The sequence below is a fragment of the Vanacampus margaritifer genome, chromosome 3 (genome assembly GCF_051991255.1).
Source record: "Vanacampus margaritifer isolate UIUO_Vmar chromosome 3, RoL_Vmar_1.0, whole genome shotgun sequence".
In the NCBI taxonomy this organism is placed as follows: domain Eukaryota; kingdom Metazoa; phylum Chordata; class Actinopteri; order Syngnathiformes; family Syngnathidae; genus Vanacampus; species Vanacampus margaritifer.
The window spans coordinates 15,619,480-15,634,775 of record NC_135434.1 but is presented as its reverse complement, the minus strand read 5'-3'; the positions used below and the strand labels follow the sequence as shown (position 1 = coordinate 15,634,775).

Genomic DNA, 15,296 nt, shown 5'->3' with positions numbered 1-15,296 from the left:
GATGACGACGATGATCATCATCGATGATGATGATGGTGACTCCAAGGTTGACGCCGAAGTTGGAAGCGCTGACGCGGCGGCTATGACGACGTCATAAAGGTTCACGGGCTAGCGATGCTAACACCGGAAAACCCGGCGCACAACCACACGCTCAGGCGGACATTCAATCGGACGACGAAGAGTGCCCCGAGTCCAATGCATATTCATCGGAGGAGTGTGTACAGTCTGCTACTTGCTATTCCCCGGAAAAAAAGGCCGTCAAGAAAGTGTAACGTCTGCACGCGAAACGGACAATCGAAGTGAAACGTATCTGTTGTGCAAATCCTGCTCCCTCTCCTTGCACGCAGGGCAGTGTTACAAAAAGAAAAACTGTATTTGAAACATCCACATAATTGTAAATAGTACCACAGTTGCACACATTTGTAAATAGTTTGCGAAATAGTTTTGTCAAATTGTTACACTGTTGAATGGAAATAAACGTATTTTGCAATCTAAAAACACTTTTTCATTGTTGGTGGTGGTGTATTACAGAAGTAAAGCACTATTTAGGTGTTTGTGGCATCATTCATGGTCAAAAAGAAGTGTACAATTCACTAGAGTGCATGAAATAACAAAAAGCTCTTTTTCTCCGCTTTTTGATTCAAAACAGAGCATTTCGGTGAAACTAACCATTTTCTATTGTTGATTACTGAAAAACGGAATAAGGTAGAAACAAACTTTTTTTTCCTGATGAAAGATGAGAGTTCAATCTTTCATTTGGTAGTATGTGTGTTTCCATAGTCCAAACACAACATTTTCTGTGGACCTTGAAAGATCAGTCAAAATGCTTAAATCGGCTGGCACTGGCGACAACCCGTTTCTGAAAACGTCTGGCAGTCAAAGAGTTAAAAAAAAAAAGGCGACGGGGGGGGGGACGTGGACGTAAAACACACAGTTCATCTAAATGTTCACTCTGAAGTAGTAATGGACAAATGAAGCTTCATGAAGCATTTGTGATATGTTTTGACTCCTCTAGTGCTTCCATCGCAACCAAGAGCACCATCTAGGGGAGTAAAAAAAATGTGCACAAAGTGCTTCACGAGGCTTCATGAAGCTTCATTTTCCCATCACTACTTTGAAGACATGAAATTTGGTGATAGCTCGCTTGTTATGTCAACAATATTTTTTACCTGAAAACAGTTGGTTGTACATCCTATTGTATGACCTCAGGAAGGTTCACATGATTTAGAGGTCACACTGGACATGTTGAAGAGGTCATCATTTTAACTACCATGTGCTGTATATAATTCTTTTTAAGATGTTCCATACCACTTTTTTTTCAGATCAATAACAGTATGAGTACTCAACTTTTGAGTAGCAACCAATATCATTAGCACTCTGATATATAACCCCCCCCCCCAAAAAAAAAAAAACAAAACAAACAATAACCAACAACAAATATTATCCAATATAGCATTTTTTCCTAAAATTTCTATTCTTCTAATTTGTAGTTCCTGATCGTAAAATGATTACAAGAGGGTGGCTGATACTAGTATCAGTTACCTTGAAAAAAGGCCGGGTATCGGTACTTACTCGCCCATGCTTAATTCTTGTATGTGTGCACCAGTGTAGCATAGCTAAGAGCGCACTCGCACAGCAGACCCCTGATGCCATTAGAGGACAATTTTCCCGCCCGAATGTCTTTGTTCGGTTCAGCTAGGCAGAAAGAGATGAAGACTGCGCCGCTTTTGCTGCCTCCTTTTCAATGCATCGCACATCCACATCACCCATTGTCTGAGGTTTTGTTTTGACACAGGTGCAGTTGTGGTGAGAATTGAGACACCTCCATTTTTTCTTTTTAATTTTTTTTATTATTATTATTTTATATATATATATTTTAAAAAAAGAGACACCTCAATTTTTCCTTTTTTTTTTAAATAAATTAATTCATTTATTTTTTTAAATTATTTTATATATATATATATATATATATATATATATATATATATAATAAAAAAAAAGAGACACCTCAATTTGTAAACACAAACTGTTTCCCGCCTCAATAAACCCTGTACATGCTCAGTAGCGTTTTGTCGGAGTCCTCCAAAATCCTCCCAAGGTCGATGTAGTAAAGGTGCAAGAGCACAAGTGGTGTAGTGCACTGAGAGCTGTAAAGGGCTGACTAAGTCAGAGGACAACTGCAGTGTAGGCTAAGGATGGAAGCCTCACTGATCAATGAGGACAAAGACTCCCTTGGGAGGTCCAGCGTTTCCATGGCTTCCATCGACCCGTTTCCCTTCAGGTCCCGGCCTGTAAACTGCTCTCAACTCAGCTCAAAAGTTGGCTGATCTTGTTTGGTCATCCATTTTTTTTTTAGTCTACTCTCAACATTGGATTTCACATTTTCCTCCCCTGCACTCCACAACTCCCATTCTGGCCTCCATCTTACCTTTCCTCAGGTGCTTTTTCTTGGTCTTGCGTCGCATACCGTTAAATCCCGGCACAGGTTTCATATCGCTCTTACTGATGTGCGGTGGGTGCAGAATGGGCTTGGGTGCGCGGGTCAGGCAAACGGGGAGACCTACAGCGCACATCAGGATACCGGTCATACCTGATGCGTATTTAACAACACACAAACACAAATACACACATAGAAAAAAATTTTGAAAAACGATCGCGAGTGGTATTAAACAAAGGAAACATTTCAGCTGATCCAACCTGCTAACGCTGGATGCACTGGTCCAGACCCAGTCAAGTTTTTGACCGGGAGAGCAGGAACCCTGTAAGGGAAAGAAAAGTGAAATCAATGAGAAGCTCCTTGATTCATGATGTCGTGATATGATGAGACAGTCTGGCACAAGTTTTTAGCCATCTCTGGGGGCGGCCATTTTGCCACTTCGTGTTGACTGAAATTGGCATCACAGTTGCTCAGGGCTCGTGTCATGACCAATCAAAGCTCACCTGCTTACTGAGTTTGGCTATGTGAGGTTCGCAAGCCGTGATTGGTCATTACCCGAGCCCTGAGCAACGATGATGTGATTTTTAGTCGACAGCAAGTGGCAAAATGGCCGCCCCGTGAGATGGAGAAAAACAGGTGGATTTTTCTGCTTAATTCATATTCGACAGATGCAATATTATTTAGATTGCTGTGTTTAGACTAGTGTGGGTGCATACAACATATCACAAAGAACATTTTGGGGTTTAGCTCCGCCTTAAAGCCTGTTCTATTAAAAAAAACTAGGGGTGTTAGAAGAAAATCGATTCGGCAATATATCGCGATATTACAGCGCGCGATTCTCGAATCGATTCGATATGTGGCCAAATCGATTTTTAAACACCAATTTTTTATGGGAATATTCAACAAAACGTCTTACTTAGGGTTTGGATTCACACCTTAAGCATGGAAGAATGTTATACTAATGGAACATTAAGCCTTAATATTTCATTTCAGTGCTGTTTAAACATGAAACAGACTGCAACCTGTTTGTTAAATGCAGTGGCTTAATTATAAAACCGAATTTTCAGATAAATATATTTTCATACAAATCTTACAGTGTACATGTACAAGTTTACTGATGAGTATTTTCTAAGTTTGTGTAAAAAATAAAATAAAATAAAAAAATCGCAATTATCAATTTTTTAGATTTGTATCGGGATTAATCGGTATAGAATCGTGACACGATCGAAAGGTACTAGGCCCTAATAAAAACTATGCAAATACATTATGTTTACTAGAAAAACTGATAAATTTATTAAATTTTTTTTAATTGATTTGTTGTTTTTTAAAAAAAAAAAAAAAAAGAGGAGAGCAATGATGATGTCAAATCGAATGAACAATACTGAGCTCTTCTGTAAGAAAAAAAAAAAAAAAAAAAAAGAAAAACTGATAAAAATGCTCAATACTTACATTAATTTAAAAGCTACAATTTAACCATCAAGTTTAAAGAGTACAGCATACACAATCATATACATATGCAACTACCTAATTTGTCTTAAATAGTATAGGTCTCAATAAAAAAAAAAAGATACACACCAAACAACCAAAACTCAATTATGATTGTGTGGAAGAAGCTATTGTATATCGATTTCTTAATGGACAAGAGGCCCATAAATGACCTCCCATATGTCATATAAACTTCATCCACTCAACTCCAGCTAATAAAGCTTTAAATCACTCGGCACTCGGACCAGGAAGGGCCTGGGGTCTTTGGCCTTGCAGCCGGCAGGCGTTTCACAAATCCGCATCAACTGACTTCTTTTATGCAAGTGTGAGAATCTTTTTCAGTGCCAGGAGAAGGAGAAGAAAAAAAAAAAAGAAAAAAAAAAGAAAAAAAACTTGCGCCTCCGTGCTGTCTTGTTGAGACACTGGGGTCCAGCTTACTCCTGCTGTGTAAGTACTCCCCCCCCCTCACATACTTTGATAAAGACCGCAAGATATCTCACCTACTTCCTACTTCAGTCCCAGGACAATACTTGAAAAGAATGGAGCAAACTCCACACATTATTAAGATGTTCTATTCCTGCGGGCGCACAGCCCAGATCTACATTTAAGAAAACATAAATATTACAAATTTTGCTGAAAGAAACTGAAGAAAAAGCTTCATTTGGAAAAAAATAAAATAAATAAATAAATATAGGTATTTAGACCAAATTCTGATCAAAACTTACCTAGAGTGGGTGTTCAAAAACAACAAACAATAACGATAACTTACATTGATGTTTCTGCATTTGGCAATTTATTATTATATTACATTATTAGTATGGGATTTTTTTTAATAGGTTTTAGGTGAACTAATGAATACACACACGCACGCACACACATACAAAAAAAAAATTATATATATATATATATATATATATATATAAATAATAATAAAAAATTAAAAAGGAGAGCAATGATGACATGTCAAATCGAATGAACAATACTGAGCTCTCCATAGGAAAAAAAAAAAAAAATAATAAAAATAAATAAATAAATAAATAAACAACAAATAAAATAATTCATCAATATAATAAAAGGGTCTTGGTCGCAGTACACTGTACCGACGGTCCCACTAAGATACAGTGCAGAGAGCTTGCAATTTTAATTAGGGATGCTTTTCATCTTCATTGCAATCCACTCCAAGCAAAGATCACACAATGAGCTCCAGAGAGTATTACATCATAAATATGCAATGTGATAAAACAGCTGCACACTTAGCGACTTCAAATACAAAAAAGGAGAAGAAAAAAAAAAATCTATGAATATGAGCGAGACTGAAACAAGCAGGCAAACACTTATCTATGCAGTTTCTTCCTACAAAGTCAGGACACGTTGCCTCTTGCAAGCAGTGCAGCGGAGCTCATCATTTTGTAAAAGTGCACACTGGCAGTTGTCTGTTTGGTTTAGATGTGCACCTCTGCAGGAAGTCAGCCTGCCTGTCCTGGCGGACGGAGCCTTGAGCGCTGACCTTTAAGACATGTCACTGCTGAAGGAAGCCAATGTCATTCATTTGCTGGAATCCAATTGGACTGGAATCCTTTTCAACTTTCCATAACATCGATACAGAAAGTATTTGTGATCGGATGGTTATTGCAAACAACAACAGCCCTTTTTTCTTCTGTCTGGTTGAGCACACCTCTTTGAGCCAATTCAGTCAAAGAGGATGAACCCAACCACCTTGACATCTCATGCACTCCGCCAAATCAAATCTCTGTCTTACTTCTGACCCGTGTTCATTCTGAACTGGTTGAACTCATCGTCTTGAGGGATAGACCGATTATCGGCCAGGCCGATTATCAACGCAAATATTCAGCATTTTTTTTTATAAATATCGACATCAGCTTTTTATCAAATCTGACGGCCAATAGTAGATCTATTTAATTTCAGGGAACAATTTCTTTAAATTTTCATTTATTTATATGAGATGTTGTTGACCGAGGAAACTCCGCACTTTCTGAAGATTTCAGATATTTTGGAAAACATTTATTTACTGGAGAAACTAATAGGGAGCCATTTACATGTTTAAGTTTTCATTTAACTTTTTTTTTTTAAACAAAGATATAAAAAAGGTCAACATTTTACAAATCTGAAAAGTTGTTCAATGAATCCTCTCCAATCCCCCCCTCCCCCAACTTGTGAATGATGAATAGTAATCGCTGGATGTTTTTCACTTCAACAAACATGATACTGTATATTAGGGGTGTTAGAAAAAATCGATTCAGCAATATATCGCGATAATACAGCGCGCAATTCTCGAATCGATATGCGGCCGAATCGATTTTTAAACATACATTTTTGTATGGGAATATTTAACAAAACGTCTTACTTAGGGTTAGGATTCACACATTAAGCATGGAAGAATGTTATATTAATGGAACATTAAGCCTTAATATTTTATTTCATTCCTGTTTAAACAAGAAACAGATTGTTTGTTAAATACAGTGGCTCAGTTATAAACCTGAATTTTCAGATAAATAAATTTTCATACAAATCTTACAGTGTACATGTACAAGTTTACTGATTAGTATTTTCTAAATTTGAGTTAAAAAAAAATATTTAAAAAATCGCAATAATCAATGTATAGATTCGCATCGGGATTAATCGGTATCGAATCAAAAGGTACTAGGCAATTCACACCCCAACTGTATACGATTCGGGCTGAATTTTGTCCGTCCGTCCCCGACCACCGGGCTCAGCAATAGTTTGATGCATCTTTTACAAACCACATAAGTTGTTTGGAGAAGCATGTACAGTAAAAGGCAAGCGTGGTGAGGTTCTGGTCTTTGTATGTGCATAAGACTAATTTGTTGACACAAGCAAACCGATGGTCAAACTGCAAATATTGTGCATGTAAACATCAATGTGAAACAACACAATCTCCTCAAACAAGTGTCTTAATTCACAGTCTGACACTTTCCAAGGAAAGCAAGATGATCATATTAACACTCATCACGATCACTTGCAACGAATGTTTGGTTTTCATTGACACCATCAGAAAAGCGTCAATTTAACTTTTTTTTTTTGTCTGTACATATTTCTTTGTTGTGGTTACTTGCAAAATAGAGGCAAAATTATTTGATTTTGCTTTATACAAAGTAGCTCTTAAGAGCATTTTTTTGTTACAAAAAAAAAGTGGTGAAAACAGTCTAATCTGATGTAACGGTAAAAGAGAGACATGGAAAAAAAACAGAAGGTGCCGAGTATCTGTGTTTCTATATTCTGCTGTGTGGGGGGAAAAAATGTGATGTCTCACATTCTGTGTAGATTCCTGGTGTCCGTTTGCCTCCCACAAGTGAGCGAGTGCGAGAGGTTTGCGTTTGTGCACACGTGAGCGAGCGTGCTTGCTGAGGGTATGTAAACCACGTGCATCCTGTATGTTGAGCCACTCGCCTGAGAATTTTTCTACTCCGCCTCACCCAAGCCTCTTTCAGAAGCTTTTTTTTTTTCTCTCAGTCTTAAAATCTTTCTCCAACACATTTGTACACATGTGCATCAAATGCAAGTGTAAAAGTTCATGTATGTGCTGTGCTTTTCCCCCATGAGTGGCTAGGACAAAGAGGAATGACATTTATTTTAGTAAAAAAAAAAAAACAGGGTTGTGACTAAAGAGTCAGTGATACTTGAAAAACGGATTTTCCTCAATGTTATTTCCCACACCAATTTTCCATAATCCATTATTCATTTTCCCTGTGGAGCCTGACCTCCATGGCTAAGAGGTCCCCCCCCCACAGCTATGCCACAAACCCGCCTCTCATGCTCGAACCACTCATCACACACACAGCTAATGAAACCAGAACGAAAACTATGCTTCCACAACGACACTGTGATAATGACACGGGTGCAAAGAAGAAGCAAGAGAAATATTGCTGTTATAGTTTAGATCAGGCATCGGCAACCTTTCCTGTCAAAAGAGCCATTTAAAGCCAAATAAATGACCAAAAATCTGTCTGGAGCCACAAAACGTTTGAAGATTGTGATGAAGGAAACAGTCTGTTAGCATTTGTCGAATGTACTGAGGGAACCAAGTTCTAATTCGAGCTGCACCAGAACACAAAATCCAATACTTTGAGTTTGAGATTCATTTTTTTCCTACCTTTCGTCATTTTTGCCATAAGTTTTCTGATTTGGGGAGGGCAATTTTGAGGACATTTTAAGATTTCTTCTTTTGTTTTTAGACATTTTATAGTTGCATTTTAAACATTTACTTTTCTGCTTTTTTTTTTTTCTTAATTTTTTTTAATCAATTTTCTGGCAATTTTGGGGATTTCTTGGACATTTTATGGTTACATTTGGAATGTTTTCTTTTTTGTTTTGTTTTTAATATCCAACTGTGACATTTTTGGCAATTTCATGGAATTTTATGATGAATTTTTGCTTTTCCTCTTCAGTCATTTTTAGGTAATTTAAAAATAACTTTTGATCTACCTTTTGTCTCTTTCTGGCAACCTAAAAATGTGAACTGATGGGTTTTTTTTTTATATCTAACTCATTTGTTCCCAAAAAACGTATAAATACATTATATTTTAACTTTTTTAGCATCCTAAAGACGTATTTATACGTTTTATATGTTGTTGTTTTTTACGTCAGAGTATACAGAAGGCTTTGATGTAGCCTCTCAACTGCAGAGAATGGTTGAAGAAATGGTAGGTAACTACCATTTCTTCAACCATTCTACAAAACCATTCTACAAAAAACAGCCAGCAGGTGGCAGTAGAGCATAAGAGATCAACCAGGGCCATGTTGTAAAAAAAGCTCATTTACCCACAGTTCTAAACAGATTTGTAAATAATGAGGAAACTTAGCTATATTCTAATGCTAATTGCTGCAAAACAGAAACCGATAGAAATATATTTTTTTCTGATGAAAGAAGACACTAATCTTTCTTTTGGTAGGTTCCATGTTTTTAAAGCAATACAACACAATATTCTGTGGTCCTTGCAAAGTCAGTAAGCAAAGGGGATTGCTTCAGTGAAAATGGCTGAGAGCAAATCATTAATTAATTTAACCCTGGAGAACCCATGGGGTCAAATTTGGCCCCTATAAATTCTGCTACTCAAATAACAAAGACCTTTTTTTTTCTTTTTTTTTACAAATTTAACTTCAAAAGTCCAGAGTGCCACTTCTGACCCCTGCATGGGGCCATCTAGTGGATGAATATTGCACTTTTTGTTAATCTATTTACATTGTTTTTTGTTAATCTATTTCATATCATGTTGCAGAATGCCTAGGAGTATGTTTTATATATATATATTTTGATAAATTAGCAACTCTGAGCTAGTTAAAAAAAAAGGGTTAAAATTGAAAAAACATATTTTGGTGTTCAGTGAACTTATAGCAGTCATTTAATGTATAATTCATAATTTTCCAAAGAAGAAAAGGGTTCTCCAGGGTTAAATAATATTTTATACAAAAATAAAACAAAAATAAAAATGTAATTTTTTTAAAATTAATTTCTACTCATTTTTTGGGGAGATCCACAGGGAGCAGAGGGGCTAAAGAGCCACATGTGGCTCCAGAGCTGCAGGTTGCAGACCCCTGATATAGAGAAATACAACGATAATACAGTAAAAAAAATAAAAATAAAAAATAAGACTTGTCTCGTTACCCTGGTGGAATGGTTCCTCTCGGAGTGGCCATAATGCGCTGAGTGCCAGGTCGGTTCAGGTTGTTCTGTCCATTGAGTGCAAGCGTGTTTTGGCCATGGGATGACATCACAGGGAAGTTGGCTGTTGACAATGGCACCTGCACCTGTTCACCTTTGGCTTGCCCGCCTCCTATACTGACATTATTGGTGGCGGCCGATGTTGGAGACCAAAGAGACGTTCCGGCAAACGTGTTGCTCTGCCGCACTGCCGTCAAGGTTCCTGTTGCACCTGCGTTGCCCGCCGCCCCTCCATGGAGCTTCCGTCGCTGAGAGGCGAGGATGGCGTTGGATGCGGCTCTCGTACTGTTGACCAGGATGCACTGCTGGCAGGAGCAGGGCTGTCCGGAGCTGGCTCCCACAGGCCAAGACTGCGACTTGGGGATGGAACCCATGATGAGCGGGTAAGCGAGATCCATACGCCTCCGAAGACGGCGTTTGCGCTGGCTCTGCTTGTTGGTTTGAGACATGCTGTTGAAGTCGATGAGGTAAGAGAAGCCAAGGGAGGTCAGATCCAACCACGGGTGCTGCTTCTCGTAGGCATTCTGGATGGTCACGCAGATCTCCATGTCGTACGGCGTCCACGAGCCATTGTCGTTCTCCCACTCCCACACTACACCTTTGCCTGGCGCAGACGACGGTTCGTAGAAGTTCCTCTGCACTGGTCTCATTGTGCCTGAAAAGACATGACGGGATTGTTATGATAGTCCCAATTTGCCGGGAAAGTCAAGTTTAAAAAAAAATTACCTTTCTTTTAATTTTTATTTTATTTATTTATTTATTTTATTATTATTTATTTTTTTCCTGGAGAATAAAATACCTTTCTCGTGGTGTGTTCTATATGACCCTATTAGTTTAGAGTGGTATTGTGATTGTGGAATATGTATTAAGCAGCAAAAACAACCCATTTTTATCCATTTTAGGCGGAGGCCATTTTGCTTGCTCAGGTAACAGCCAATCACTGCTCAACTTGCAGATGTCACATGACCAAACAGAAAACAGACGAGCCGTGATTGGCTATTACTTGAGCACCTGTGATGTCCTGTTGACAGCTTGTGGCAAAATGGCCGCCCCCTGAGATGGATAAAAATGGGTGGATTTCACTACTTAATTCATATTCCTCAAATGTAATTTTAACCAAACGCTGTCTTTAGACTGGGCACAAAGTTTCACTTGACTTTAAACAATGATTACAGTTAGCAAGGTCATTAGTAACAAATAGAATTGCTATTTTAACCTCAGTTCAAACTCTGGTTAATCCAATTAGAAAATGAATACGTGCTGAGGCAGGAACTTGAGCTGCTAATGAAGATTACTTTGTAATAAATGTGCGCAAGGCTGAAGGCATACTTTACTAATTGTCACATTAGATCAGAGGTTCATGATATTTTGGCTAGATCATCACAAAACAAGGTTGTGTAAGCTAAAAAAAAAAAGCTCAGGAGACTCAGCAGGACCATCAAATATTCAGAGAAACACAACATGGCCACACTCCTTTGCTTTTTTTTCGGTCTCTTGACTCCACCAGCAAAGCACCGATGCCCATCTACTCCTCACCCATAGTATGATGAGAGTGTGTGGTTTTAAAAATATTTTCTTTGTTGTGCCCTATAGTCCTGGAGTGTCCTCAACTTCTCAGTGGCATGCGATGAACTGACATTTAATGATATGGCAACTTATGTTTAATATACCAAGAGTACTAGATTTGTCAAGGCCCCTCAGTTTGCAGTAGTAATTTACCGTTGTGTCCACACAAAAATTCTAACATGACTTGTTGACGTTCTCACCACAACTCTCTCCATGTCCTTCCTAACAGGAAACTGAGCGAAAGTGTCCACTTCCTGACTGGTCGTGTGTGATTATAGTAGCCATCTTTCCTGCCCCTACCCTCAATGTCCTCCAGTTGTCTTTGCCTTCCTATCAAGCGAGAACACGCTGTGTGATTTATTGCCTTGCCAGACCCCACAAAAAGGGACTCTAACCTCACTGTCACTCCGGGCCAAGGCAGTTCAGGGAGAGCTCAGCTGTCCTTCCAGGTCTCAGCTGGAGGAAAACTTCCTGCAGCCTGTTTGTTGCTGGAGGCCAAGTGTGCTTCCATTTCTTAATAGCTTTGTTTTCCTCTGCCAGTGACCGAAGACCTGTCGAAATGACTTCTGAATGGCTGAACAAGTCCAATGAAACTGTAACGTCCTTGACTTAAAAGCCAGCGGCAGGAAATGAAAACAGATGTCATACAGTTTAAATGGAAGTCACCCCCCCCCCACCCCCAAAAAAAAGAATTCTTGACAATATGTTACTAGTCTAAATACAGTATTTTGGTTAATATTGCGTTATTGGAATATGAGTTAAGCAGCAAAATCCAGCAGTTTTTAATCAATATCAGAAGGCGGCCATTTTGCCACTTGCTGTCGAGTGAAAATGACATCACAATTGCTCAGACAACAACCATTCACAGCTCAGCTCCAGAAAACAGGTCAAAGCTCACCTGCTTTCTGAGTTTGGCTATGTGAGGCTCGCAAGCCGTGATTGGTCACACATTAGCTGAGCCCTGAGCAACTGTGATGTCATTTTCAGTCGACAGCAAGTGGCAAAATGGCTGCCCCGAGATGGATAAAAACGGCTGGATTTTGCTGCATAATTCATATTCCACAGATGTAATATTAATCAGAATGTCATGTTTAGACTTGTGAGGTCACATATAACATATTATTGTCAAAAAAAAAAATAAGGTTGACTTCCCCTTTTAAAACACTATGTATAGGGACACAATGCCAATACAGAAAGTGTTAATGGAAAAACGTTTTTTGTTTGTTTGTCAAATTTACAACTTCTTGTTGATTATACACAATATCAAAAATGTAGTTCACTGATGAGGAGGGCCTGCAAATGACTAAAGCGTATCAATGTGAGTGTGAAGCAAACACCTCTGATAGAAATTGTTCAACCACAAGCCGTGTCACAAATCTTCAAATCAATAAAGAGCATGAGATTTACGTGTGTTGTAATGGAAGCCGTTTCTGGGGCGACACAGTGGTGAGCGTAATCGATAGTATACGGCATGTGAACGCTAACAATCGTCTGTTCCCTGAGCAGGGTGCCGGCAGCCAACTTCTCAGTGTTCCTCTCCACAGTCTGCCTTGGCTGTGCACCAGCACTGTCTTTCAGAGCCGTTCCTCACATTTTCCACTCACCGGACTCCATCCTGGTCTCACACACAACTCTTGGACAAGGAGCAAACGTCTGCGTCGGTGAGTTAAGGCCCGTATCACCTAATGAAGGCTTTTTCCCCTTTAGTGATACTGTACCATAATCACAAGCTTGATGATATACCCTTAACTTTTCCAATTTCGCCGAGCCTGAATTAAGCCTATTAAAAAGTCTTTTGTCTTTTCAAAGTCACTTAATAATCAGTTTTTCCTACCTCACCTCATTTGACATTTTTGTGAGTATGTTTCTCAGGCTGTGGTTATACAAACAAAACTGGGTCCCACACTTGCTATGTGACTTTTAGCATCATGAAGTCTCAGGATATCAACACCTTACTGTACATTTGCATCTGAGCAACCTGCTGTTCCAAGTCAAATTTTAGCTTGATCTGATCAACAGTTTCTGAGATTTTGCAGTTTTCACTTTTTCGCAAAAATAGCTGGGGCAGCCAAATTTCAAATTGCCTTTTTTCAGCAACTACTGGTTCAATTTAAAAAACAAAACAAAAGCGAGGTATTTCTGAAACAGGGAAATTATAAGGTATCGAAATCTGGCATTTGAGTACTTTTGACAGAAATTACTTTAGGCTTATGTTTTGACCTTGAAATACACAATAAGTTACACGCCCAACCTCAACAACACAAATACAAAAGAAAGATAGCCATATGTGTCATTTGGATTCGTTATCATTTCCCCTTTCCAGAGATACCCTGGTTTTTGCAATCTGACCGGTGGTTGCTGGAAAATGGGAATTTCACCCTTTTTCGCAAAATAAATAAATGAATACATTTGCAATTTCTCAGGAAACTGTTGAGCCGATCAAACTGAAATTTAAATGTTGTCTTTCCATGTTACGAATGATCCCTACATCACATTTCACTCATATTGGAAGGGTGGGATTTTAAAATTCTGGATGATCTGAGGTGCAACGACCCTAATATCCTACTAAACCTCATGACACCACATTGAATTTCACTAAGTCCTACGCATCAAGATGTTTTGACAAGGTGGTACTTCAATGTTTTCGTTCGTGTTTTAGACTTCAAACACATCATGAGTTCATTTGAAAGCCACAGAATAACACAACCATAAAAGTAAAACCGCAAAAACTGCAGATCCACTCAAGATGTTAATTTATTGAGTTGGTTGTAAATAAAATAACTGAAGCCTATTAGAGGTTTGCACTTAAAGAAAAAAAGTGCGGCATGGCAAAGGGAAAAAAGCACTTTCCCAAAAAAAAAAAAAACTCACGCACATAAATCCAAGTTGGAAGAGAAGATGAAGAATCAGAATGCTGCCAAGTGGTTAAAAATATGTTGTACACTACTGGGAGAAAGCATCTGGTCCAAACAAATCCGACATTGTAATTCGTGAGGGCACATTTTCTGTTTTTAATGTTTAAGGTTCTCTGTTCATAAAGCTGCCACCGTCATACCTGTGCAGTCCAAGTGTGCTGCGAGAGCGATTAGCTGCTCATTAACAACCAAGCTGAGATCAGGCACCATAAAAACGAGGACGACAGTCAGCATTAAGCTGCTTTAACAGCATTGTAGGTTTCAATATCACAGCTCTGCTCCTCTTCTCTCACAGAATCACACATTAAAGCTCATTTTCTATGCTGCTACGACACGTTCATTTGCAGCTCTTTACAATGTACTCCTATAGTGAGCTGCCACTCGGATTCCCGCAAGCTTCATTCGGTCTTTGTTGGCAAACACGATGGATGCACAAAGCCAAAGCCTTGGTTATGCTAACTTGACAGAGATGGTAAGCAAAGGGGGGAGAAAAGAGGAAGAATAATCAAGGAGGTCTATGATTGGTGGAGGATTTGTGCAAAGGAACAAGAAAAAGAAAGAAAGAAAGAAAGAGGGGTGTTTATCTTTGGTCGAAGCCTAGAAAGTAAACACTGCAATAGAAAGGGTCCCATTAATAGGTTCTCATTCTGCTACCAGAAAATTGGGAGAAAAGTAAAAAAGTGGCTCAACTACTCAGCAAAGTGAAGACATCCTCTGTTCTTTCAACTCTCATACGTGTCTTTTGGGACATGTCTGCTTTCTGTCCCCAGAGTACACCTAAAGAGAGAGGCAGCATTCAGTTTTAAACAATGCAACAAATATCTGGAACAAAATCCCCCAAAATGAGATTTGCAGAAAATTACTGTCACGTCTTGTAAATTAAGACTTGAGGACCTGCTGCCTTGTATTAAACCAAATTCAAACCTACTCTACTCTGAATAGTAACTTACAGTCATTTAGCTGATATTTAGATGTTTTTTTTTATTTTTATTTTTTTATTAAAATGTTTCATATCTCAAATCCTCTTTTTGGGGGGGTGGGGGGTGAACTGGCACATTATTTTTTGTTTATGCTAATGTTTTGATTAAATTTAGATTTTATATTATGCAAAGCACTTTGAAGTGTAGAGCCATTCCTGTTGTTTATTTTGTTATTGTCATGTAAACCTCCCACCACTTGGGGGAGCTGTGGC

At 38.6% G+C, this 15,296-nt stretch overlaps 1 protein-coding gene across 5 annotated transcripts in view; it reads right to left on the bottom strand.

The window, feature by feature from the left end:
* dtx1 (deltex 1, E3 ubiquitin ligase) overlaps window positions 1–15,296 on the bottom strand; it is a 38,646-nt gene that overhangs the window by 8,732 nt on the left and 14,618 nt on the right. For 2 of the 5 annotated variants that reach the window (XM_077561024.1, XM_077561028.1), the window contains 3 exons: window positions 9,567–10,278; window positions 2,698–2,759; window positions 2,429–2,590 (listed from right to left, as the gene is read on the bottom strand). In XM_077561024.1, the coding sequence (XP_077417150.1) occupies window positions 2,429–2,590; window positions 2,698–2,759; window positions 9,567–10,278 (936 nt within the window). Of the gene's footprint in view, window positions 1–2,428; window positions 2,591–2,697; window positions 2,760–9,566; window positions 10,279–11,389; window positions 11,538–11,584; window positions 11,854–15,296 lie in introns of those variants that run through there. The other 3 variants (XM_077561027.1, XM_077561026.1, XM_077561025.1) reach the window with 3 other exon arrangements.